A 24,922-nucleotide genomic window follows, 5' to 3' on the forward strand; every position below is an offset into this window, starting at 1 on the left:
CCCCAAAAACTGCCCTCGGGACCAACAAAAACGACCCCAAAGTCATCCAAAACCACCCAAAAAATCCTAAATCCACCCCAGGACCCCCGGGACCCCCGGGACCCCCAGGCCTGGGGGGGAAAAGGAGGGTGAGACCCCCGGAAAAGTCCCCAAATTATCCCGGGATCCCCGAAAAAAAAAAAAACAAACCAAAATAAACCCAGAACCTCCCCACAAAAACCGCCTGGGAGCCCCCCCAAAAAAACCCCAAAATCACCCCGGACCCCCCCCCCCCCAGGACCCTCGGGACCCCCCCCCAGACCCCCAAAACCCCCCCCAGAACCCCCCCAAAATCCCCCCCAGTGGCTCCCAGTCCCTTCCCAGTCCGCACCGAGGCTCAGGTCCAGCACGGCGTCCGGCGGGGGCGGGGGGCGGGGGGCGGCGGGGCGGCGCCCCCCTCCCCCAAATCGCGGCGCCTGGGTCTGCTCCAGGGACAGCACCAGCCGCGCTGCTCCACGCGGGCTGCGCGGGGGAGGGGGCGTCAGGCGCGAGGACCACCCCCAAAAAAGGGGCTTGGGGGGGGCCCCCCGGGGGGGATTTTTGGGGGTTCTCAATCCCAAAGAAAGGGGCTTGGGCGGGTCCCCACCCCCCCCAAAAAGGGGCTTGGGGGGGTCCCAGAGGGGGATTTTGGGGGGTCCCCACATCCCAAAGAGGGGCTTGGGGGTCCCCCGGGGGGGATTTTGTGGGTCCCCACATCCCAAAGAGGGGCTTGGAGGGTCCCCGGGGGGGGATTTTGGGGTCCCCTGCGACCCCTCCCCAGTGTCCCCTGTGACCCCTCAATGTCCCAAATCCCCCCGGTGTCCCCAGTGTCCCAATTCCCCCAACGTCCCCCTCCATGTCCCCGATGTCCCCAGTGTCCCCAATTCCCCAGTGTTCCCAATTTCCCTGCTGTCCCCAATGTCCCCTCAATGACCCCAATGTCCCCATGCCCCCCCGGTGTCCCCACCTGAGCACGAAGTGCAGGCACACGATGCCCTCAGGGGCTGTGTGACCCCAATGTCCCCAATGTCCCCAGTGACCCCCAATGTCCCCAGTGTCCCCAATGTCCCCAATGCCCCCAATGTCCCCATACCCCCCAGTGTCCCCAATTCCCCCCAGTGTCCCCAATCCCCCCAATGTCCCCAGTGACCCCAATGCCCCCAGTGTCCCCAATCCCCCCCCGGTGTCCCCAATGTCCCCATGCCCCCCCAGTGTCCCCCGGTGTCCCCGGTGTCCCCCACCTGAGCACGAAGTGCAGGCACACGATGCCCTTGGGGGCTGTGTCACCCCAGTGACCCCAGTGTCCCCAGTGTCCCCAATGTCTCCATGTCCCCCCGGTGTCCCCGGTGTCCCCAATGTCCCCCATGTCCCCCCGGTGTCCCCGGTGTCCCCCACCTGAGCACGAAGTGCAGGCACACGATGCCCTCGGGCGCCGCGCGCCCCCCGCCCATGACGGTGGCCTGGGTCTGCGCCCACAGGAACCCCCCGCGCTTGGCCAGGAACCGGTACTGGCTGGTGACAGCCTGGCCCTTGCTGAGCACTGGGGACACGGGGACATTTGGGGACATTGGGGACATTGGGGACATCGGGGGGGATTGGGGACATCGGGGGACATGGGGACACTGGGGACATGGGGACAGGAACCGGTACTGGCTGGTGACAGCCTGGCCCTTGCTGAGCACTGGGGACATCGGGGACATCGAGGGGGATTGGGGACATTGGGGACATTGGGGACATTGGGGACATTGGGGACATTGGGGACATGGGGACATGGGGACAGGAAACCGGTACTGGCTGGTGACAGCCTGGCCCTTGCTGAGCACTGGGGACATCGGGGACATCGGGGACATTGGGGACATTGGGGACATGGGGACATTGGGGACATTGGGGACATGGGGACATTGGGGACATTGGGGACATTGGGGACACTGGGGACATTGGGGGGATTGGGGACATCGGGGGGGATTGGGGTCACCAGAATTGGCATTTCCAGGTGCAGAGCACATTTCCCGTAGGAATATTGGGGTTCCCAGGTGGATTTTGGGGTTCCCCATGGAGATTTTGGGGTTCCCGAGGGGATTTTGGGGTCCTCAGGCGGATTTTGGGGTCCCCCGGCGGGAGGTTGGGGGTCCCCGAGGTGGTTCTGGGATCCCTGAGGGAATTTTGGGGGTTTTTGAGTGGGTTCTGGGGTTCCCGAGAGGGTTTGGGGGGTTCTCAGGTGGATTTTGGGGGTTCCTGAGGGGCTTTTGGGGTTCCCGAGGGGGTTTTGGGGTTCCCGGGGGGGTTTTGAGGTTCCCCACAGATATTTTGGGGGTCCCGGGGGGTTTCTGGGGTTCTCCATGGACATTTTTGGGGTCCCCGGGGGGTTTTGCGGGTTCCCCACGGACATTTTTGGGGTCCCCGGGGGGGTTTTGGGGTTCCCCACGGACATTTTGGGGTCGGGGGCACTCACGGGTGTGCACGCTGCGGCTCAGGGTGTTGGAGTCGAGCGCGTGGACGAACTCGTAGAGGGAACAGCCCAGGAGCTCCTCGGGGTGGTACCCGGCCACCTCCCCGATCCTGCACCCCAAAAAACACCGGGGGGACACCCCAACATCGCTCTGACCCCAAAATCCTGGGGGTGCCCGGCCCCCCTCCCCGATCCTGCACCCCAAAAAACACCGGGGGGACACCCCAACATCGGTGTGACCCCCAAAATCCTGGGGTGCCCGGCCACCTCCCCGATCCTGCACCCCCAAAAACACCGGGGGGACACCCCAATATCGGTGTGACCCCAAAATCCTGGGGGTGCCCGGCCCACCTCCCCGATCCTGCACCCCCAAAAACACCGGGGGGGACACCCCAAAAACACCGGGGAGTTACCCCAATATCGGTGTGACCCCAAAATCCTGGGGTGCCCGGCCCCCCTCCCCGATCCTGCACCCCAAAAACACCGCGGCACCCCCAAAATCATCAGAGAATTACCCCAATATTCGGTGTGACCCCAAAATCCTGGGGGTGCCCGGCCACCTCCCCGATCCTGCACCCCAAAAACACCGGGAGACGCCAGGTTTTGGGAGGGATTTTGGGGATTTTTTTGGGAATTTCGGAGTGTGAGGGTTCACAATGTGGGGGTGCTGAATTTTGGGGGATTTATGGGATTTTTGGGGTTCTATCTTTACAGGGTGTGCAACAAACCCAGAACCCGAGGGTCCCGTGGCGTTCCCGTGGGGGTCCCGTGGGGGGTCCCATGGGGGTCCCCGGGGGGGGTCCCGGGGGTCTGGGGCTGCTGGGTTTTGGGGGATTTGTGGGATTTTGGGGGCCCAGAAGTGCCGAATTTTGGGTTATTAATGGGACTTTTGGGGTTCTATCTTTACAGGTGTAACAAACCCAGAACCCGGAGATCCCGGGGGTCCCGTGGGGGGTCCCGGGGGGTCCCGGGGGGGGTCCCAAGGGGTTCCCGGGGGTCTGGGGCTGCTGGGTTTTGGGGGATTTGGGGGATTTTTGGGGCCCAGAAGTGCCGAATTTTGGGTTATTAATGGGATATTTGGGGTTCTATCTTTACAGGGTGTAACAAACCCAGAACCCGGAGATCCCGGGGGTCCCGTGGGGGTCCCGGGGGGGGTGCCGGGGGTCTCACCTGTCGTCGCAGTAGGTGAACTTCATGTCCATGGAGTGGCGGGTGAGCACGGTGCCCGAGCCCAGCGGCGCCTCGAGCTCGATGGCGCCGGGTGTGCGCGATGGCCTCGCAGATCAGCACCAGGCAGCGCAGCGGGGGGCTCGCCGCCCCCCGCCCCCGCGTACGTCCGCATGTGCCCCGCGCAGTGCAGCACCTGGGCGGGGGGCGTTGGGGGCGGGAATCAGCGGGAAATGCCCGGGAAACGATCGGGATTTACACGGAAATACAGAAAAAAAACCCGCCGGGATTTACCCCAAAAAAATGCCCCAAAAAACGCTCGGGATTTACACAAAAATCCAGAAAAATCCACAAAAAATCTGCTCGGGATTTACCCCAAAAGTGCCCCAAAAACGGCTCAGGATTTAAGCAAAAATCCAGAAAAATCCAGGAAAAAACGCTCGGGATTTACACAAAAATCCAGAAAAATCCACAAAAAAACCGCTCGGGATTTACCCCAAAAGTGCCCCAAAAACGGCTCAGGATTTAAGCAAAAATCCAGAAAAATCCAGAAAAAAACCGCTCGGGATTTACACAAAAATCCAGCAAAATCCACAAAAAATCTGCTCGGATTTACCCCAAAAGTGCCCCAAAAACGGCTCAGGATTTAAGCAAAAATCCAGAAAAATCCAGAAAAAACCGCTCTAGATTTACACAAAAATCCAGAAAAGCACGCTCGGGATTTACCCCAAAAATGCCCCAAAAATCCTCTTGGGATTTATCCCAATAATCCACAGAAAAACCCTCGGGATTTACCCCAAAACACCCCAAAAAACCCGCTTGGGATTTACCCAAAAAATGCCCAAAACACCCCCAAAAAAACCGCTCGGGATTTACCCAGAAATGCCCAAAAACCGCTCGGGATTTACCCCAAAAAATGCCCCAAAAATCCACCAAAAAACGCTTGGGATTTACTCCAAAATGCCCAAAAATCCAAAAAAAACCCGCTCAGGACTTACCCCAAAATCCCCAGGGAACCCCTTGGGGTTTATTCCAAACCTCCCCCTGCCCCCCAAAATTGTCCCCCAATGTCCCCAATGTCCCCAGTGTCCCCAATCCCCCCAAATGTCCCCCAATGTCCCCAATGTCTCCAGTGTCCCCAATGTCCCAGATGTCCCCAAATGTCCCCCAAATGTCCCCAAATGTCCCCCCAATGTCCCCAGTGTCCCCAGTGTCCCCAGGATGTCCCCCAAAGTCCCCAATGTCCCCAGATGTCCCCCAAATGTCCCCAAATGTCCCCAATGTCCCCAGTGTCCCCCAATGTCCCCAGGATGTCCCCCAGGATGTCCCCAAATGTCCCCAAATGTCCCCAAATGTCACCCAGTGTCCCCAAATGTCCCCAATGTCCCCGGTGTCCCCAAATGTCCCCAATGTCCCCAGATGTCCCCAAATGTCCCCAAATGTCCCCGGTGTCCCCCAAATGTCCCCAGATGTCCCCAAATGTCCCCAGATGTCCCAAATGTCCCCAGTGTCCCCAAATGTCCCCAATGTCCCCGGTGTCCCCAAATGTCCCCAGTGTCCCCAGGATGTCCCCAGCGTCCCCAAATGTCCCCAATGTCCCCTGTGTCCCTAAAATGTCCCCAATGTCCCCAAATGTCCCCCAATGTCCCCGGTGTCCCCAATCCCCCCAACGTCCCCAATATCCCCAGATGTCCCCAAATGTCCCCAATGTCCCCGGTGTCCCCAAATGTCCCCAAATGTCCCCCAAATGTCCCCCGGTGTCCCCCCACCTTCCAGGAGGGCCGCTTTGAGGTTGAGGCAGCGCCCGCGCCCGCTCAGGGTGCTCTTCATGCGCAGCGCGAGAAACTGCGGCCCGAGCGCTCCCCCCCGCCGCCGGGGACCCCCTGAATTGGGGAGGGGGCCCAAGGGTCAGGGGGGGTCAGAGGGGCCCGGGGGTCCCGGAGTTTGGCGGGGGGTCCCAGGGGGGTCCCGGGGGTCTGGGGGCTCCTCATGGGCAGGGAAAGCCACGCCCCGCATTATTGGGGAGGGGGTCTCGGGGAGTTTGGGGGGGTCACGGGAATTGGGGGAGGGGGTCTCGGAGGGTCGAGGGGGGTCAGAGGAGTTGGGGGATGCCGGATTTTGGGGGGTCCCGGGGGTCTGGGGGCTCCTCATGGGCAGGGGAAAGCCACGCCCCCCGCTATTGGGGAGGGGTCTCGGGGGGTTTGAGAGGGGTCACGGGAATTGGGGAGGGGGTCCCGGAGCTCCCAGAGGGTCAGAGGAGAATTTGGGGAGGGGTCTCACCCTGCCGCGGGCTCAGGGATGATTTTGGGGCATTTTTGGAGGGATTTTTGGGGTGATTTGGGGGTATTTTGGGGGGTATTTTTGGGGTGAATTTGGGGAGGGGTCTCAGGGGGTGATTTGGGCTGAATTTGGGGAGGGGTCTCATCCTGCTGCGGCCTCGGGGGTGATCTTGGGGTGAATTTGGGGCATTTTGAGTATATTTTTGAGAGGATTTTTGGGGTATTTTGGAGAGTATTTTTTGGGGTGAATTTGGGGAGGGGTCTCACCCTGCCGCGGGCTCGGGGATGATTTTGGGCTGAATTTGGGGCATTTTTTGGAGGGATTTTTTGGGGTATTTTTGGGGTGATTTGGGGGTTTTTGGTTTGAATTTGGGGAGGGGTCTCAGGGGGTGATTTGGGCTGAATTTGGGGAGGGGTCTCAGGGATAATTTGGGCTGAATTTGGGGAGGGGGTCCCACCCTGCCGCGGGCTCGGGGATGATTTTGGGCTGAATTTGGGGCATTTTGAGCGTATTTTTGAGGGGATTTTTGGGATATTTTGGGGGGTATTTTTGGGATGTTTGGTTTGAATTTGGGGAGGGGTCTCAGGGGCGGTTTGGGGGTGAATTTGGGGAGGGGTCTCACCCTGCCGCGGGCTCAGCACGTCCTGCAGCTCCTCGTGGTCGCAGGGGGTGCACGAAGTCGAACACGCTGTGCGCCGATCAGCTCCAGCTGGGGGGGGCACCGAGTTTTGGGGACCCCTCCCCACCTTTAGGGACCACCCCCCGCATTTTGGGGACCCCTCCCCACCTTTGGGACCCCCCAGGCAGAATTTGGGGACCCCCAAAAGATTTTTGGGGCTCCCTAAAAAGTTTTGAGCCCCCCCCTGACAGATTTTAGCCCCCCCCCCCCAACAAATTTTTGGAGCCCCTCCTTGAGAGGATTTTGGGGCCCCCCCCGCCAGATTTTGGGGTTCATCCTGACAGAATTTGGGGTCCCCCCCAGGCAGATTTTGGGGGTCCCCCCTGGCAGATTTTGGGGGCCCCCCCCCGGGCAGATTTTGGCCCCTCCTTGAGAGATTTTGGGGCCGCTCCAACGGGATTTTTTGAGGCTCCCCCCCCCCAGATTTTGGGGCTCCCTCTGACAAATTTTTGGGGTCCCCCCTGCCAGATTTTGGGGTTCATCCTGACAGAATTTGGGGGCCCCCCCGCCGGCAGATTTTTGGGCCCCCCCCCAGGCAGATTTTTCAGATGTCCCCGGACAGATTTTGGCCCCTTCTTGAGAGATTTTGGGGCCGCTCCAACGGGATTTTTTTGAGTCTCCCCCGCCAGATTTCGGGGTCCCCCCCGCCAGATTTTGGGGTTCATCCTGACAGAATTTGGGGTTCACCCCGGCAAATTCTGGGCCCCACCCCTAGCAGATTTTGTCTCACCCCAGGCAGATTTTAACCCCTTTCTTGAGAGATTTTGGGGCCGCTCCAAAGGGATTTTTTTTGAGTCTCCCCCGCCAGATTTTAGGGCTCCCCCCCGCCAGATTTTGGGGTTCATCCTGACAGAATTTGGGGTCCTCCCCCGGCAGATTTTTTAGGGTCCCCCCCCCGGGAAATTTTTTGGGACCCCCCCCCAGGCAGATTTTTGGCCCCTCCTTGACAGATTTCGGGGCTGCTCCAACGGGATTTTTTTGAGTCTCCCCCGGCAGATTTCGGGGTCCCCCTCGGCGGATTTTTGGGTCCCCCCCCCGCCAGATTTTGGGGATCACCCCGACAAATTTTGGGGTCCCCCCGGCAGATTTTTTGGCACCCCCCCCAGGCAGATTTTTGTCCCTTCCTCGAGAGATTTTGGGGCCGCTCCAACGGGATTTTCTTTGAGTCTCCCCCGCCAGATTTCGGGGTCCCCCCCGCCAGATTTTGGGGTTCATCCTGCCAGAATTTGGGGTCCCCCCCCGGCGGATTTGGGCCCCCCCGCACCTGGCTGAGCCCCAGCAGGCGGCTGACGTTCTCGGACAGGTAAATCATGTCCCCCGCCCTCGCTCAGCACCATCACGAAGCCGCTCAGCGCCTGCAGGTAGCAGCCGTCCACCGCCTCGGCCGCCGCCGCCGCCCACGCGCCTGGGGGCCCCGGGGGGCGTCAGGGGGTCCCCGGAAATGGGGGGGGGGTCGGGGGGTACCCCCAAAAGGGTCGGGGGGCTTGGGGGGGGAAAGAATAAACCCGGCCCCTCCCCTTGGCTGGGACCATCGAGGCACTTGGGGAGGGTCTTGCGGGGCTTTTGGGGGTGTCTGGGGGGGCTGAAGAGGGGTCTGGGGGCGTCAGGGGGTCCCCGGAAATGGGGGGGGGGTCGGGGGGTCCCCCAAAAGGGTCGGGGGGCTTGGGGGATTGAGGGGAAACCGGCCCCTCCCCTTGGTTGGGATGATCAAGGCACGTGGGGAGGGTTTTGGGGGGGTCTTGGGGGGGGATTCAAGGGGTCTGGGGGTGTCTGGGGGGGGCTGAGGAGGGGTCTGGGGGCGTCAGGGGGTCCGCGGAAAGGTGGGGGGGTCAGGAGGTACCCCCAAAAGGGCCGGGGGGCTTGGGGGGTTGAGGGTGGTTTTGGGGGTTCCCGATGGATTTGGGGGGTCCCGGTGGGGATTTGGGTTGTGGATTTGGGGGTGGGATCCTGGTGGATCTGGGAGGGGTTCCCGGTGGATTTGGGGGGTCCCCATGGGAATTTGGGGGGGGGTTCCCGGGAGATTTTGGTGGTCCCGATGAGGATTTGGGGTGGATTTGGGGGTGGGATCCTGGTGGATCTGGGAGGGTTCCCGATGGATTTGGGGGTACTCTCAGTGGGGATTTGGGGGGGTTCCGGTGGGTTTTGGGGTTCCCGGGAGATTTTGGGGTCCCGATGAATTTGGGGTTCCCGGTAAGGGATTTGGGGGTGTTCTCGATGAGTTCTGGGGTGTTCTTGATGAGGATTTTGGGGTGGATTTGGGGGGTGGGATCCTGGTGGATCTGGGAGGGTTCCCGATGGATTTGGGGTTTCCTATGGGGATTTGGGGGGGATTTTGGAGGTCCCTATGAATCTGGGGGTCCCGGTAAGAATTTGGGGGGTCCCAATGAGGATTTTTGGGGGGTCCGATGAGGATTTGGGGTGTTCCTGATCAGGATTTTGGGGTGGATTTGGGGGGTGTGATCCTGGTGGCTCTGGGAGGGGTTCCCGATGGATTTGGGGTTTCCTACGGGGATTTGGGGGGATTTTGGGGGTCCCTATGAATCTGGGGGTCCCGGTAATGATTTGGGGGGTCCCGATGAGGATTTTGGGGGGTTCTGATGAGGATTTGGGGGGTGGGATCCTGGTGGCTCTGGGAGGGTTCCCGATGGATTTGGGGTTTCCTATGGGGATTTGGGGGGGATTTTGGGGTCGGTCCTATGAATCTGGGGTCCCGGTAAGGATTTGGGGGGTCCCAATGAGGATTTTGGGGGTGTTCCTGATGAGGATTTGGGGGTGGGTTCCTGGTGGATCTGGGACGGTTCCCCATGGATTTGGGGTTGCTTCCAGCGGGGATTTGTGGGGTTCCCGGTAAGGATTTGGGGGTGTTCTCGATGAGTTTTGGGGTCCTGATGAATTTGGGGTTCCCGGTAAGGATTTGGGGGTGTTCTCGATGAGTTCTGGGGTGTTCTTGATGAGGATTTTGGGGTGGATTTGGGGGTGTGATCCTGGTGGCTCTGGGAGGGTTCCCGGTGGATTTGGGATTTCCTATGGGATTTGGGGAGGATTTTGGGGGTCCCTATGAATCTCGGGGGTCCCGGTAAGGATTTGGGGGGGTCCCAATGAGGATTTGGGGATGCTCCTGATGAAGATTTGGGTGGTGGGATCCTGGTGGATTCGGGAGTGTTCCCAGTGGATTTGGGGGTTTCCTATGGGGATTTTGGGGTCCCGATGAATTTGGGGTTCCCGGTAAGAATTTGGGGAGTCCCAATGAGGATTTTTGGGGGGTCCGATGAGGAGTTTGGGGTGTTCCTGATCAGCATTTTGGGGTGGATTTGGGGGTGGGATCCTGGTGGATCTGGGAGGGAGGGTTCCCGGTGGATTTGGGGTTTCCTACGGGGATTTGGGGGAGGATTTTGGGGTCCCTATGAATCTGGGGTCCCGGTAAGGATTTGGGGGGTCCCAATGAGGAATTTTTGGGGGGTTCCGATGAGGATTTGGGGTGTTCCTGATCAGGATTTTGGGGTGGATTTGGGGGTGGGATCCTGGTGGATCACTGGAGGGTTCCCGGTGGATTTGGGTTTCCTATGGGGATTTGGGGGGGGAGTTTGGTGATGGTCCCTATGAATCTGGGGGTCCTGGTAATGATTTGGGGGGTCCCAATGAGGATTTGGGGCGGGTCCTGATGAGGATTTGGGGGTGCTCCTGATGAGGATTTGGGGGTGGGATCCTGGTGGATCTCGGGGAGTTTCCGATGGAATTGGGGCTGCTTCCAGCGGGGATTTGGGGGGGTTCCCGGTGGGTTTTGGGGTCCCGGGTGTTTTTTGGGGTTCGGGGGGTTTCGGGGAGGTGGCTGACCCGCGGCCAGCAGGCGCTGCACGCGCAGGGAGCTGATGGTCAGGCGCACGATGGACGCTTTGTCCAGGTGGGTTTGGGGGGGCTCCGGGTGGGGATTTGGGGGATTCCCGTGGGTTTTGGCTGGTCCCGATGAATTTGGAGTTCCCGGTAAGAATTTAGGGGTGTTCTTGATGAGGTTTTGGGGGGGTCCCGATGAGGATTTGGGGTGGATTTGGGGGTGTGATCCTGGGTGGCTCTGGGAGGGGTTCCCGATGGATTTTGGGGTTTCCTACGGGATTTGGGGGGGGATTTTGGGGGTCCCTATGAATCTGGGGGGTCCCGGTAAGGTTTTGGTGGGGGGTCCCAATGAGGATTTGGGGGGTCCTGATGAGGATTTGGGGGTGCTCCTGATGAGGATTTGGGGGTGGGATCCTGGTGGCTCTGGGAGGGTTCCCGATGGATTTGGGGTTTCCTACGGGGATTTGGGGGGGATTTTGGGGGTCCCTATGAATCTGGGGTCCCGGTAATGATTTGGGGGAGTCCCAATGAGGATTTTTGGGGGTGGGTTCCTGGTGGATCTGGGACGGTTCCCCATGGATTTGGGGTTGCTTCCAGCAGGGATTTGGGGGGGTTCCCGGTAAGGATTTGGGGGTGTTCTCGATGAGTTTTGGGGTCCTGATGAATTTGGGGTTCCCGGTAAGGATTTGGGGGTGTTCTCGATGAGTTCTGGGGTGTTCTTGATGAGGATTTTGGGGTGGAATTTGGGTGGTGTGATCCTGGTGGCTCTGGGAGGGTTCCCGGTGGATTTGGGGTTTCCTACGGGGATTTGGGGGGGGATTTTGGGGTCCCGATGAACCTGGGGGTCCCGGTAAGAATTTTGGGGAGTCCCAATGAGGATTTTTGGGGGGGTCCCGATGAGGATTTGGGGTGTTCCTGATCAGCATTTTGGGGTGGATTTGGGGGTGGGATCCTGGTGGCTCTGGGAGGGTTCCCGATGGATTTGGGGTTTCCTACGGGGATTTGGGGGGGATTTTGGGGTCCCGATGAACCTGGGGGTCCCGGTAAGAATTTGGGAGTCCCAATGAGGATTTTTGGGGGGTCCCGATGAGGATTTGGGGGTGGATTTGGGGGTGGGATCCTGGTGGCTCTGGGAGGGTTCCCGATGGATTTGGGGTTTCCTACGGGGATTTGGGGGGGATTTTGGGGTCCCTATGAATCTGGGGGTCCCGGTAAGGTTTTGTGGGGAGGTCCCAATGAGGATTTGGGGGGTCCTGATGAGGATTTGGGGGTGCTCCTGATGAGGATTTGGGGTGGGGATCCTGGTGGCTCTGGGAGGGTTCCCGATGGATTTGGGGTTTCCTACGGGGATTTGGGGGGGATTTTGGGGTCCCTATGAATCTGGGGGTCCTCGGTAAGGTTTTGTGTGGGGGGTCCCAATGAGGATTTGGGGGGTCCTGATGAGGATTTGGGGGTGCTCCTGATGAGGATTTGGGGATGGGATCCTGGTGGATCTCGGGGAGTTTCCCGATGGATTTGGGGGCTGCTTCCAGCGGGGATTTGGGGGCTTCCCGGTGGGTTTTGGGGTCCCGGGTGTTTTTTGAGGGTTCGGGGGGTGGCTGACCCGCGGCCAGCAGGCGCTGCACGCGCAGGTAGCTGATGGTCAGGCGCATGATGGACGCTTTGTCCAGGTGGGCGCTGACGCCGCGGCGCGAAGGGGCAGCGCCAGCGCCAGCTGCCCGAAACACCCTCGGCCTCGCGGCTCTGCGCCGGCACCTGGGCGGCGTCCCGGGAGCGCTCCCGGCGGCCCCTCGGGGGTCGGCCTGGGGGGCACCCCGAAAATGAGACCCCCAAAAACCCCACAAATCCCCAAACTGAGCACCAAAATCCCCCCTGTATACAGAAAACCTCACTGGATTCCTCCAAAACGTCCCCCAGTGAACCCCACCCCCGTCCCAGGAGCGCTCCCGGCGGCCCTCGGGGTCGGCCTGGGGGCGCACCCCGAAATTGAGACCCCAAAATTCCCCCTTCATGCACCAAAAACCCCCAAAAAGAACCACAAAAAACCCCAAAAAGAACCCCCAAAAAACCCTCTTTATACCCAAAAACATCCCCCAGTGAACCCCACACCTCCGTCCCGGGAGCGCTCCCGGCGACCCTCGGGGGTCGGCCTGGGGGGCACCCCGAAATTGAGACCCCAAAATCCCCCCTTCATACACCAAAAAATCAAAAAATCCCCCAACTGAACCTAAAAACCCCCAAAACAACCCCAAAACTCTCCCCTTTATACCTCAAAACATCCCCCAGTGAACCCCACCCCATCCCGGGAGCGCTCCCGCGCGACCCTCGGGGGTCGGCCTGGGGGGCACCCCGAAAATGAGACCCCAAAATCCCCCCTTCATACACCAAAAATCAAGAAAAAATCCAAAAAGAACCTCCAAAATCCGCCCTTTATACCCCAAAAGAACCCAAAACCCCCAAACTGAACCCCAAAAACCCCAAAGTGAACACCAAAATCCTCCCTTTATACCCCAAAAACCCCAAACTGAACCCAAAAATCCCCAAAGTGACCCCCAAAATCCTCCCTTTATACCCCAAAAATCCCCAAATCCCCAAACTGAACCCCAAACCCCCCTGTAGAACCAAAATCCCACGTTCCCATGTGCTCCCACCATCCCATATTCCCATTTTCCCCCCCCCGTTTTTTCCACAATTTCCCATTTTTCCACATTTTCCCACAATTTCTCCCCATTCACGTGTGCCCACTATCCCATATCTCAAATTTTTCCCATTTTTTCCACTGTTTTCCCCCATTTTTTGGTGATTTTTCCCAGATTTCCCATTTCCCCATGATTTCCCTTCTGGTGCCATTCCCGTTTATGTTCCCACCATCCCATTTTTTCCCATTTTCTCCAATATTTTCCCCCATTTTTCCCCAATTTCCCCCATTTCCCCCCTATTTTTTCCATTTTCTCACCATTTCCCCCATTTTTTCACCGTTTCTCCCTGTTTTCCCAGGATTTCCCATTTTCCCAGGTTTTTCCATGACTTCCTGTCTGTTCCCACCATCCCATATCCCCATTTTTCCCTAATTTCCCCCATTTTTCCCTGTTTCCCCCCAATTTTTCCCCATTTTTCCCTGTTTTCCCCCCCAATTTTCCCCATTTTCTCATGGTTTTCCCCATTTTTCCAGGATTTCCCGTTTTCCCCAGGAATTCCCGTGTCTTCCCATTCTCTTGTGTTCCCACCACCCCACATTTCCATTTCCCCCCATTTTCTCCCATTTTCCCCCTTTTTTTATTCAGTTTTTCCCCATTTTTTCACTTTTTTCCCCATTTTTTCACAGTTTTCCCCCATTTTTTCGCCGTTTCTCCCCATTTTCCCAGGATTTCCCATTTTCCCCATGAATTCCCGCGTCTTTCCATTCTCTCGCGTTCCCACCATCCCATATTCCCATTTTTCCCCCCTTTTCCCCCCATTTTTTCACACTTTTCCCCCACTTTTTCCCATTTTTTTCCCCGGTTTTTCCCGAATTCCCGAGGTTTTTCCGTGCCGTGGGGCCGTGCACGTGCCGCGCCCGGGACGCGCTGTTCCCATTCCCTGTTCCCATTTTCCCCCGTTTTTCCCCATTTTTTCGCGGTTTTCCCCATTTTTTTGCCGGATTATTCCCATTTTTTGGCGGTTTTTTTCCCATTTTTTCCCGGTTTTCCCGGTTTTTCCCGGTTCCCCCCGGTGTTCCCGTGCCGGGGCCGCGCACGTGCCGCGCCCGGGACGCGCTGTTCCTGTGCCCCGCTCCCATTTTCCCCCCGTTTTTTTCACGGTTTTTTCCCATTTTTTGGCGGTTTTTCCCCATTTTTTCCCATTTTTCCCGGTTTTCCCATTTTTTCCCGGTTTCCCGGTTTTTCCCGGTTTTCCCGGTTTTTCCCGGTCCCCCCGGTGTTCCCGTGCCGGGCCCGCGCACGTGCCGCGCCCGGGACGCGCTGTTCCCGTGCCCCGCTCCCATTTTCCCCCCTTTTTCACCCCGTTTTTTGGCGGTTTTCCCCCGGTTTTTTGGCGGTTTTTCCCCATTTTTCCCCATTTTCTCCCGGTGTTTCCCGGTCCCCCCGGTGTTCCCGTGCCGGGCCCGCGCACGTGCCGCGCCCGGGACGCGCTGTTCCCGTCCCCGCTCCCGTTCCCGTTCCTGCTCCTGGCCCCAAGCCCGGGGGCCGCGGCCGGGGGAGCTCGGGGGGCGGGGCCATGCAAATGCATGGAGATTCATGCAAATGAGGGGGGCGGGGATGCACGGCGATGGGCGGATCGGGACTGGGAGCAGCGCCGGAGTGGGACCGGGCACAAACTGGGACCAGTACAGGGTGTTAACTGGGACCAGTGCAGGGCGCAAACTGGGACCAGTACAGACCAGTACAGGGCACAAACTGGGACCAGTACAGGGCACTAACTGGGAAAGTACAAGGTGCAAACTGGGACCAGTACAGGGTGCAGACTGGGACCAGTGCATGGCACAAACTGGGACCAGTACACGGTACAAACTGGGAAAGTACAAGGTGCAAACTGGGACCAGCGCAGGGCACAAACTGGGACCAGTACAGACCAGTACCAGGCACTAACTGGGACCAGTACAGGGCGCAAACTGGGACCAGCACAGGGCACAAACTGGGACCAGTACCGGGCACTAACTGGGACCAGCGCAGGGCACAAACTGGGACCAGCACAGACCAGTACAGGGTGCAGACTGGGACCAGTACCAGGCACTAACTGGGACCAGTACAGGGCACAAACTGGGACCAGTACAGGGCGCAAACTGGGACCAGTACCGGGCACTAACTGGGACCAGTACAGACCAGTACCAGGCACTAACTGGGACCAGTGCAGGGCACTAACTGGGCCCAGTACAGGGAGCAAACTGGGAACAGTACCGGGCACTAACTGGGACCAGTACACAATGAAAACTGGGACCAGTAAAAGACACTAACTGGTCCCAGTACAGGGCACTAACTGGTCCTAGTACGAGTCTCTAACTGGTCCCAGTACCAGTCGCTAACTGGTCCCGGTACCAGGCTCTGATTGGGACCAGTACAAGACATTAACTGGTCCCAGTACCAGGCTCTAACTGGTCCCAGTACTAGGCTCTAACTGGTGCCAGTACTAGGCTCTAACTGGGACCAGTACAGGGCACTAACTGGTCCCAGTACCAGGCTCTAACTGGGACCCCCAAAGGGGGGCGGATCCCGCCTCCCCCTCCCCAAAATTCCTGCCCCGGGACCCCCCAAATCAACCGGGCCCCGCCCCCCCCCGGGGGTCCCATTCCCGGGACCCCCCCGGGACCGACCCCGCCCCTTCCGGGGGTCTCGGGACCCCCCAAAACAGCCGGGACCCCCCCCAAAACGAGTCCCGCCCCTCTCGGGGGTCCCAGACCGGACCCCGCCCCCCCGGTGGCGGCTCCGGGACCCCCCCCCAGCAATTCCAGCCCCGGGACCCCCCCCCCAAAACAGGACCCCGCCCCCCTTTGGCCGCTCCGGGACCCCCCCCCAGCAATTCCAGCCCCAGGACCCCCCCAAAACAGGACCCCGCCCCTCTTGGGGGTCACTCTGGGACCCCCCCCAGCAATTCCAGCCCCGGGACCCCCCCAAAACCGAGTCCCGCCCCCCCCGAGGGTCCCAACCGCGGGACCCCCGCCCTGGGGGCGGACCCCGCCCCTCTCGGGGGTCCCAGAACCGGACCCCGCCCCTCTTGGGGGTCTCAACTCCGGACCCCGCCCCCCCTGTAGTCGCTCCGGGACCCCTCCCCAGCAATTCCAGCCCCGGGACCCCTCCCCAAACCGAGTCCCGCCCCTCTCGGGGGTCTCAATCCCGGACCCCGCCCCTCTTGGGGGTCTCAATTCCGGACCCCGCCCCCCCCGGGGGTCTCATTCCCGGCCCCCCCCCCGTTCCCGCTGACCCCCCCCAGGCCCCCCCCGGGGGTCGCAGCCCCGCGACCCCTCCCCAAAAGCGGCGCGCCCCCCCCCGTACCTCGGCCCGGGCCGCCCGTCCATGGCGCCGCTGCCGCGCCCTCCGCTCCCACCGCCGACCCCCTCCCCGGACACGCCCCCTCCCCGGACACGCCCCCTCCCCGGACACGCCCCCTCCCCGGACACGCCCCCTCAGGGCCACGCCCCCACAGGGACACGCCCCCCAGGGACACGCCCCCCGCTCACACACCCCCCCCAGGGACACGCCCCCGCCCCGAAATGCCGGCACGGGACACGCCCCCTTGTGCACACGCCCCTTCAGGGAGGGCCACGCCCCCTTCAGGACCACGCCCCTCATTTAAATACCAGGTTGGAACGGCCCCGCCGGTGGGACACGCCCCTTCTGGGGACCACGCCCACTTTTGGATGCAGCCCCCTTATGCCACACGCGTTTAATAGGCCACGCCCACTTCTTGGCCACGCCCCTGGAGCACACGCCCTCATTTGTGGGCGTGGTCTGCTCCTGGCCACGCCCCCTCACCTGGGCACGGCCACGCCCACTCGGGAACAAAATGTCCCGCTCATTCTTTGGCCACGCCCCCTTGGGCACGTGTCACCCGCTGCCCCTGAGGCCACGCCCACAAAGCGCCGGCCACGCCCCCCGCGACCCCCGAAATTCCCTTTGAGACCCCCCAAAGTCCCCCAAATTATCCCCAAAATCCTTCAAATTGTCCCCAAATCCCCTCTGGGACCCCAAAATCCCTTGGGACCCCCCAAATCCCTCAAATTACCCCCAAATCCCCTCTGGGACCCCCCAAAATTCCCCTAAAATCCCCTGGGACCCCCAAAATCCCTCAAATTGTCCCCAAATCCCCTCTGGGACCCCCCAAAATTCCCCAAATTACCCCAAATCCCCTCTGGGACCCCCCAAAATTCCCCCAAAATTCCCTTTGAGACCCCCCAAAATCCCTCAAATTATCCCCAAATCCCCTCTGGGACCCCCCAAATTCCCCTGGGACCCCCCAAAATCCCTCAAATTACCCCCAGAATCCCTCAAATTATCCCCAAATCCCCTCTGGGACCCCCCCAAATCCCTCAAATTGTCCCCAAATCCCCTCTGGGACCCCAAAATCCCTCAAATTATCCCCAAATCCCCTCTGGGATCCCCCAAACTTCTCAAATTATCCCCAAATCCCCTCTGGGACCCCAAAATCTCCCCAAATGCCCCAAAATTCCCTCTGAGACCCCCCAAAATCCCTCTGGAACGCCCCCAAATCCACCTAGGAACCCCAAAATTCCTCAAATTATCCCCAAATCCTCTCTGGGACCCCCCCAGAATCCACCTAGGAACCCCAAAATCCCCCTGAATTCACCCAAATTTCCCTCTGGGACCCCAAAAATTCCCCTGAATTCCCCCAAATCTCCCCCGGCACTCCCAAATTCCCCCCTGGGACCCCCAAATTTCACTCTGGGAGCCCCAAAATTCCCCCGGGTTCCCCCAAATTTCCCTCTAGGACCCCCAAAACCCCCCAAAATTTCCCCAAATTCCCCTCTGGGACCCCAAAACCCCCCTGGGAGCCTCAAACCCCCGCTGATTCCCCCAAATTTCCCTGTAGGACCCCCCAAAATCCCCTGAATTCCCCCAAATTCCCCCCTGGAATCCCCAAACCCCCCCGGATTCCCCCAAATTCCCCTCTGGGACCCCCAAAATTCCCCTGAATTCCCCCAAATTCCCCCCCGAGACCCCCAAATTCCCCTCTAGGACCCCAAAAATCCCCTCTGGGACCCCCAAACCCCCCCGAATTCCCCAAATTCCCCCCCGGGTTCCCCCAAATTCCCCCCGGGACCCCCAAACCCCCCGAGACCCCGCCCCTTGCCGAGACCACGCCCACTCCGCTGTAGCCACGCCCACTTCGCGCTCCCATTGGCCGCCCCCCTCGCCGCGACCCGGAAGTGGCTCCGCCCAGGCCGTGCCCCGGAAGCGCAGCGGCAGCGGCGGGAGCGGCAGAGCGGCAGCCATGTGAGAGCGGCGGGGAAACGGGGCAGAAACCGGGAAAAACGGGGCAAAAACGGGACAAAACGGGGCAAAAACGCGACAAAACCGGGGGGAAACGGGGGGAGAACCGGAACGGGGAGCGGCGGGAGGGCCGGGAGGGGAGGGGGAGCGGGGGGAACCGCGGAGAGGCGGAACTGGGGAGTGGGGGAACGGGGGGACACGGAGCGGGTCGGACCGGGCCGGGCCTGGGCCTGGGCCTGGGCCTGGGCCTGGGCCTGGGCCTGGTTTTGTCGCCGTGCTGGCCCTGTCCCCGTGTCCCCAAACCGGTCCCGGTGTCCCCAAACCTGTCCCCAGACCTTTTCCGGTGTCCCCAAACCTGTCCCGGTGTCCCCTGTCCGGTGTCCCCAGATCTGTCTTCTTGTCCCCAAACCCATCCCGGTGTCCCCATCCCTGTCCCGGTGTCCCCAAACCTGTCCCCGTCCCCATCCTGCCCTGCCCTGTCCCCGTCTGCAGGAGCCAGGCGTCCCCTTGATGTCCCTGTGATGTCCCCAATGTCCCCCTGGTGTCCCCAGGAGCTGCTGAACGACCCCAGGAGCGAGATGACCCCAAGAACCATCTCTGTGTCCCCGTGTTCCTGTGATGTCCCCATGCTATCCTGATGTCCCCATGGTCTCTCCATGTCCCCACGATGTCCCCAATGTCCCCGTGATGTCCCCAATGTCCCCAGGAGCTGCTGAACGACCCCAAGAGCAAGATGACCCCAAGAACCATCTCCGTGTCCCCGTGTTCCTTTGATGTCCCCATGGTCTCTCCATGTCCCTGTGATGTCCCCCTGGTATCCTGATGTCCCCACGATGTCCCCAATGTCCCTGTGATGTTCCCAATGTCCCCACTGTCCCCAGGAGCTGCTGAACAAGCCCAAGAGCGAGATGACGCCCGAGGAGCTGCAGAAACGTTCTCATGTCCCCGTGTTCCTTTGATGTCCCCCTGGTTTCTGTGATGTCCCCGTGGTCTCTCCATGCCCCTGTGATGTCCCCATGCTATCCTGATGTCCCCACGATGTCCCCAATGTCCCCGTGGTGTCCCCACTGTCCCCAGGAGCTGCTGAACAAGCCCAAGAGCGAGATGACGCCCGAGGAGCTGCAGAAACGTTCTCATGTCCCCGTGTTCCTTTGGTGTCCCCCTTATTTCCGTGATGTCCCCGTGGTATCCTGATGTCCCTGTGATGTCCCCAATGTCCCCCTGGTGTCCCCAGGAGCTGCTGAACCAGCCCAAGAGCGAGATGACGCCCGAGGAGCTGCAGAAACGTTCTCATGTCCCCGTGTTCCTTTGGTGTCCCCCTTATTTCCGTGATGTCCCCGTGGTATCCTGATGTCCCTGTGATGTCCCCAATGTCCCCCTGGTGTCCCCAGGAGCTGCTGAACAAGCCCAGGAGCGAGATGACGCCTGAGGAGCTGCAGAAACGTTCTCATGTCCCCTTGTCCCCGTGTTCCTTTGATGTCCCCCTTATTTCCATGATGTCCCCATGCTATCCTGATGTCCCTGTGATGTCCCCAATGTCCCCCTGGTGTCCCCAGGAGCCTGCTGAACAAGCCCAAGAGCGAGATGACGCCCGAGGAGCTGCAGAAGCGCGAGGAGGAGGAGTTCAACACGGGCCCGCTGTCGGTGCTGACGCAGAGCGTCAAGAACAACACGCAGGTGCTCATCAACTGCCGCAACAACAAGAAGCTGCTGGGCCGCGTCAAGGCCTTCGACAGGTGCGGCCCCGTGTCCCCAGGGTGTCCCCAAGGTGTCACCTGCGTCACCACAGTGTCCCCGTGGTGTCATCATGTCCCCATGGTGTCCCCAGAGTCACCACGGTTCTCCCAAGTTCAGCTCGGTGTCATCATGGGGTTCCCCATGGCCTTGAGCAGATTCATCTCCGGGGTTTTCAGTGTCCCCAAGGTGTCCCCAGGGTCACCACAGTGTCCCCGTGGTGTTATCATGTCCCCAAGGTGTCCCCAAGGTGCTCTCAGTTCTCCCAAGTTCAGCTCAGTGTCATCTTGGGTTCCCCTGGGCCTTCAGCAGATTCATCTCCAGGGTTTTCAGTGTCCCCAAGGTGTCCCCAAGGTGTCACCAAGGTCCCTATGATGTCCCCGAGGTGTTCTCAGTGTCCCCTCGGTGTCCCCAGGGTCACCACGGTTCTCCCAGGTTCAGCTCGGTGTCATCATGGGGTTCCCCATGGCCTTCAGCAGATTCATCTCCGGGGTTTTCAATGTCCCCAAGGTGTCACCAGGGTCACCACAGTTTCCCTGTGGTGTTATCATGTCCCCATGATGTCCCCAAGGTGTCCCCATGGTGGTCTCAGTTCCCCCAAGTTCAGCTCGGTGTCATCAGGGTTCCCCTGGGCCTTCAGCAGATTCATCTCCAGGGTTTTCAATGTCCCCAAGGTGTCACCAAGGTGTCACCAAGGTCCCTATGATGTCCCCAAGATGTCCCCAAGGTGTCCCCAGGGTCACCACAGTGTCCCCGTGGTGTCCTCATGGTGTCCCCATGGTGCTCTCAGTTCCCCCAAGTTCACCTCGGTGTCATCATGGGCTCCCCTGGGCCTTCAGCAGATTCATCTCCGGGGTCTTCAATGTCCCCAAGGTGTCACCAAGGTGTCACCAGGGTCCTTATGATGTCCCCATGGTGTTCTCAGTGTCCCCATGGTGTCCTGAAGGTCACCATGGTTCTCCCAAGTTCAGCTCGGTGTCATCAAGGGTTCCCCTGGGCCTTCAGCAGATTCATCTCCAGGGTTTTCAGTGTCCCCAGGGTGTCCCCAAGGTGTCACCAGGGTCACCACAGTGTCGCCATGGTGTCCTCGGTGTCCCCTCGGTGTCCCCAGGGTCACCATGGTTCTCCCAGGTTCAGCTCAGTGTCATCTTGGGTTCCCCTGGGCCTTCAGCAGATTCATCTCCGGGGTTTTCAGTGTCCCCAAGGTGTCACCAGGATCCCTGTGATGTCCCCGAGGTGTCCCCAAGGTGTCCCCAGGGTCACCACAGTGTCCCCGTGGTGTCATCATGTCCCCATGATGTCCCCATGGCGGTCTCAGTTCTCCCAAGTTCAGCTCGGTGTCATCAGGGTTCCCCTGGGCCTTCAGCAGATTCATCCCCAGGGTTTTCAATGTCCCCGAGGTGTCCCCAGGGTCCCCAGAGTGTCACCTGGCTCCCTATGATGTCCCCATGGTGTTCTCAGTGTCCCCATGGCGGTCTCAGTTCTCCCAGGTTCAGCTCGGTGTCCTCATGGGTTCCCCTGGGCCTTCAGCAGATTCATCTCTGGGGTTTTCAGTGTCCCCAAGGTGTCACCAGGGTCCCTATGATGTCCCCAAGGTGTCCTCAGTGTCACCACAGTGTCCCCATGGTCACCACGGTTCTCCCAAGTTCAGCTCGGTGTCCTCATGGGTTCCCCTGGGCCTTCAGCAGATTCATCTCCGGGGTTTTCAGTGTCCCCAAGCTGTCCCCAGGGTCCCTATGATGTCCCCAAGGTGTCCTCAGTGTCACCACAGTGTCCCCATGGTGTCCCCAGGGTCACCACGGTTCTTAGAAGGTCAGCTCGGTGTCCTCATGGGTTCTCCTGGGCCTTCAGCAGATTCATCTCTGGGGTTTTCAGTGTCCCCAAGCTGTCCCCAGGGTCCCCAGAGTGTCACCACGGTCCCTATGATGTCCCCGTGGTGTCCTCAGTGTCACCTCAGTGTCACCACAGTGTCCCCATGTTGTCCCCATGGTGGTCTCAGTCCTCCCAAGTTCAGCTCGGTGTCCTCATGGGTTCCCCTGGGCCTTCAGCAGATCCTCTTTTTTCCCCCCAAAATCCCATTTTTTCCCCAGAAATCCCATCTTTCTCCCCAAATCCCCATTTTTTCCCCCAAGATCCCATTTTCCCCCCAAAATCCCTTTTTTTCCCATCATCCCATTTATCCCCCCAAAATCCCATTTCTTCCCTACCAAAATCCCTTTTTTTCTCAAAATTCCCATTTTCCCCAAAGAATTCCCATTTTTTCCCCCCAAAATCCCTTTTTTCCTCCAAAAATCCCATTTTCCCCCACAAAAAACCCCATTTTTTTCCCAAAATCCTGTTGATTCCCCCCAAAACCCCCTTTTTTTTTTTCCCAAAATCCCCATTTCCCCCATAAACTCCATTTCCTGATCCCAAAACCCCATGTTTTTCCCCAAAATCCCCATTTTTCCCACCACAATCCCATTTCCCCCGCCCCAAACTCCATTTCCTGACCCCAAACCCCCATTTTTTTTCCCCAAAATCCCATTTTTCCCACCAAAATCCCATTTTTCCCCCCCAAACTCCATTTCCTGACCCCAAACCCCCATTTTTTTCCCCAAATCCCCATTTTTCCCCCCCAAACTCCATTTCCTGACCCCAAACCCCCATTTTTTTCCCCAAATCCCCATTTTCCCCCCCAAACTCCATTTCCTGACCCCAAACCCCCATTTTTTTCCCCAAATCCCCATTTTTCCCCCCCAAACTCCATTTCCTGACCCCAAACCCCCATTTTTTTCCCCAAAATCCCATTTTTCCCCCCCAAACTCCATTTCCTGACCCCAAACCCCCATTTTTTTTCCCCAAAATCCCATTTTTCCCACCAAAATCCCATTTTTCCCCCCCAAAGTCCATTTCCTGACCCCAAACCCCCATTTTTTTTCCCCAAAATCCCATTTTTTTTCCCCAAAATCCCAGGGTTTTTCCCCCCAAACTCCATTTCCTGACCCCAAACCCCCATTTTTTTTCCCCAAAATCCCATTTTTCCCACCAAAATCCCATTTTTCCCGCCCAAACTCCATTTCCTGACCCCAAACCCCCATTTTTTTTCCCCAAAATCCCATGGTTTTTCCCCCCAAACTCCATTTCCTGACCCCAAACCCCCATTTTTTTCCCCAAACCCCATTTTTCCCCCCAAAACCCCATTGTTTTTCCCCCCAGGCACTGTAACATGGTGCTGGAGAACGTCAAGGAGATGTGGACGGAGGTGCCCAAGAGCGGCAAAGGCAAGAAGAAATCCAAGCCGGTCAACAAGGACCGCTACATCTCCAAGATGTTCCTGCGCGGAGACTCCGTCATCGTTGTGCTGCGCAACCCCCTCATCGCGGGCAAATAGGGAATCCATGGAACCTTCTGGAAGCTTCTGGAATCATCCCAGATCCCCCTGGAACCTTCCAGAACCTTCCCCAGAGCAGCTCCGTCATCGTGGTGCTGCGCAACCCCCTCATCGCGGGCAAATAGGGAATCCATGGAACCTTCCGGAACCTTCCAGAACCATCCCAGAGCCCCCTGGAACCTTCCAGAACCTTCCCCAGAGCGGCTCCGTCATCGTCGTGCTGCGCAACCCCCTCATCGCCGGGAAGTAGGGGATGGGCATCCCTGGAACCTTCCGGAACCTTCCCAGAGCCTCATGGAACCTTCCAGAACCCTCCCAGATCCTCCAGAGCAGCTCCGTCATCGTGGTGCTGCGCAACCCCCTCATCGCCGGGAAGTAGGGGATTCCTGATGGGAACATCCCCTGGAACCTTCCAGAACCTTCCAGAGCCCCCAGAACCTTCCAGAACCTTCCCCAGAGCAGCTCCGTCATCGTCGTGCTGCACAACCCCCTCATCGCGGGCAAATAGGGAATCCATGGAACCTTCTGGAACCTTCTGGAATCATCCCAGATCCCCCTGGAACCTTCCGGAACCTTCCCCAGAGCAGCTCCGTCATCGTCGTGCTGCACAACCCCCTCATCGCGGGCAAATAGGGAATCCATGGAACCTTCTGGAACCTTCTGGAATCATCCCAGATCCCCCTGGAACCTTCCGGAACCTTCCCCAGAGCGGCTCCGTCATCGTCGTGCTGCGCAACCCCCTCATCGCGGGCAAATAGGGAATCCATGGAACCTTCCGGAACCTTCCCAGATTCCCCTGGAACCTTCCAGAACCTTCCGGAACCATCCCAGGGCAGCCCCCTCATCACCGGCAAGTAGAGAATTCGTGATGGGAACATCCTCTGGATCCTTCCGGAACCATCCCAGAATCCCCATGGAACCTTCCAGAACCTTCCCAGATTCCCCATGGAACCTTCCGGAACCTTCCAGAACCATCCCAGAATCCCCATGGAACCTTCCAGAACCTTCCCAGATCCCCATGGAACCTTCCGGAACCTTCCAGAACCATCCCAGAATCCCCATGGAACCTTCCAGAACCTTCCCAGATCCCCATGGAACCTTCCAGAACCTTCCCAGATCCCCATGGAACCTTCTGGAACCTTCCAGAACCATCCCAGAATCCCCATGGAACCTTCCAGAACCTTCCCAGATCCCCATGGGACCTTCCGGAACCTTCCAGAACCATCCCAGAATCCCCATGGAACCTTCCAGAACCTTCCCAGATCCCCATGGAACCTTCCAGAACCTTCCCAGATCCCCCAGGAATCTTCCAGAACCTTCCAGAACCATCCCAGATTCCCCCCCTGGAACTTTCCAGAACCTTCCGGAACCTTCCAGAACCCTCCCAGACGCCCCAGGAACCTTCCAGAACCATCCCAGAACCTTCCGGAACCCTCCCACAGCGACCC

At 59.3% G+C, this 24,922-nt stretch overlaps 2 protein-coding genes and 1 long non-coding RNA gene across 13 annotated transcripts in view; 1 reads left to right on the plus strand and 2 right to left on the minus strand.

Annotated features, from left to right (window-relative positions):
• Positions 1-18,370, minus strand: part of LOC135288756 (hypoxia-inducible factor 3-alpha-like) — a 23,071-nt gene extending 4,701 nt beyond the window's left edge. Inside the window, 11 exon segments of the mRNA XM_064402149.1 lie at positions 371-501; positions 1,414-1,558; positions 5,404-5,517; positions 6,537-6,582; positions 6,584-6,607; positions 6,609-6,623; positions 7,858-7,917; positions 7,919-7,998; positions 12,028-12,226; positions 12,317-12,391; positions 18,263-18,370. Of these exon segments, the coding sequence (XP_064258219.1) occupies positions 371-501; positions 1,414-1,558; positions 5,404-5,517; positions 6,537-6,582; positions 6,584-6,607; positions 6,609-6,623; positions 7,858-7,917; positions 7,919-7,998; positions 12,028-12,226; positions 12,317-12,391; positions 18,263-18,370 (997 nt within the window).
• Positions 1,801-3,713, minus strand: LOC135288819 (uncharacterized). Its single transcript, XR_010351730.1, has 3 exons — positions 3,638-3,713; positions 2,471-2,577; positions 1,801-1,840 (listed from the first exon to the last, which is right to left on the minus strand). It is a non-coding gene; the product is annotated as an uncharacterized LOC135288819 (long non-coding RNA).
• SNRPD2 (small nuclear ribonucleoprotein D2 polypeptide) lies at positions 18,290-24,585 on the plus strand. Of its 11 annotated transcripts, none has more exons than XM_064402164.1 (5): positions 18,290-18,370; positions 19,924-20,103; positions 23,300-23,471; positions 23,722-23,754; positions 24,469-24,585. In XM_064402164.1, coding segments are annotated over exons 1-4 (357 nt in total). In that variant the 5' UTR covers positions 18,290-18,368; the 3' UTR covers positions 23,725-23,754; positions 24,469-24,585. The 11 variants fall into 11 exon arrangements, 8 of the variants coding, with proteins under 8 accessions (XP_064258234.1, XP_064258232.1, XP_064258235.1 ...); XM_064402162.1 differs by having other exon boundaries at positions 23,722-23,744; positions 24,427-24,585; XM_064402165.1 differs by having other exon boundaries at positions 23,300-23,428; positions 23,679-23,754.
• Positions 24,586-24,922: the final 337 nt, after the last annotated feature.

This window comes from Passer domesticus, chromosome 35 (genome assembly GCF_036417665.1).
Source record: "Passer domesticus isolate bPasDom1 chromosome 35, bPasDom1.hap1, whole genome shotgun sequence".
NCBI classification, from domain to species: Eukaryota; Metazoa; Chordata; class Aves; order Passeriformes; family Passeridae; genus Passer; species Passer domesticus.

Coding starts and splice junctions, on each gene's coding strand:
- SNRPD2 (XM_064402158.1), top strand. Junction 20,104..23,299: donor CGCGTCAAGGCCTTCGACAG/GTGCGGCCCCGT, acceptor TTTTCCCCCCAG/GCACTGTAACATGGTGCTGG.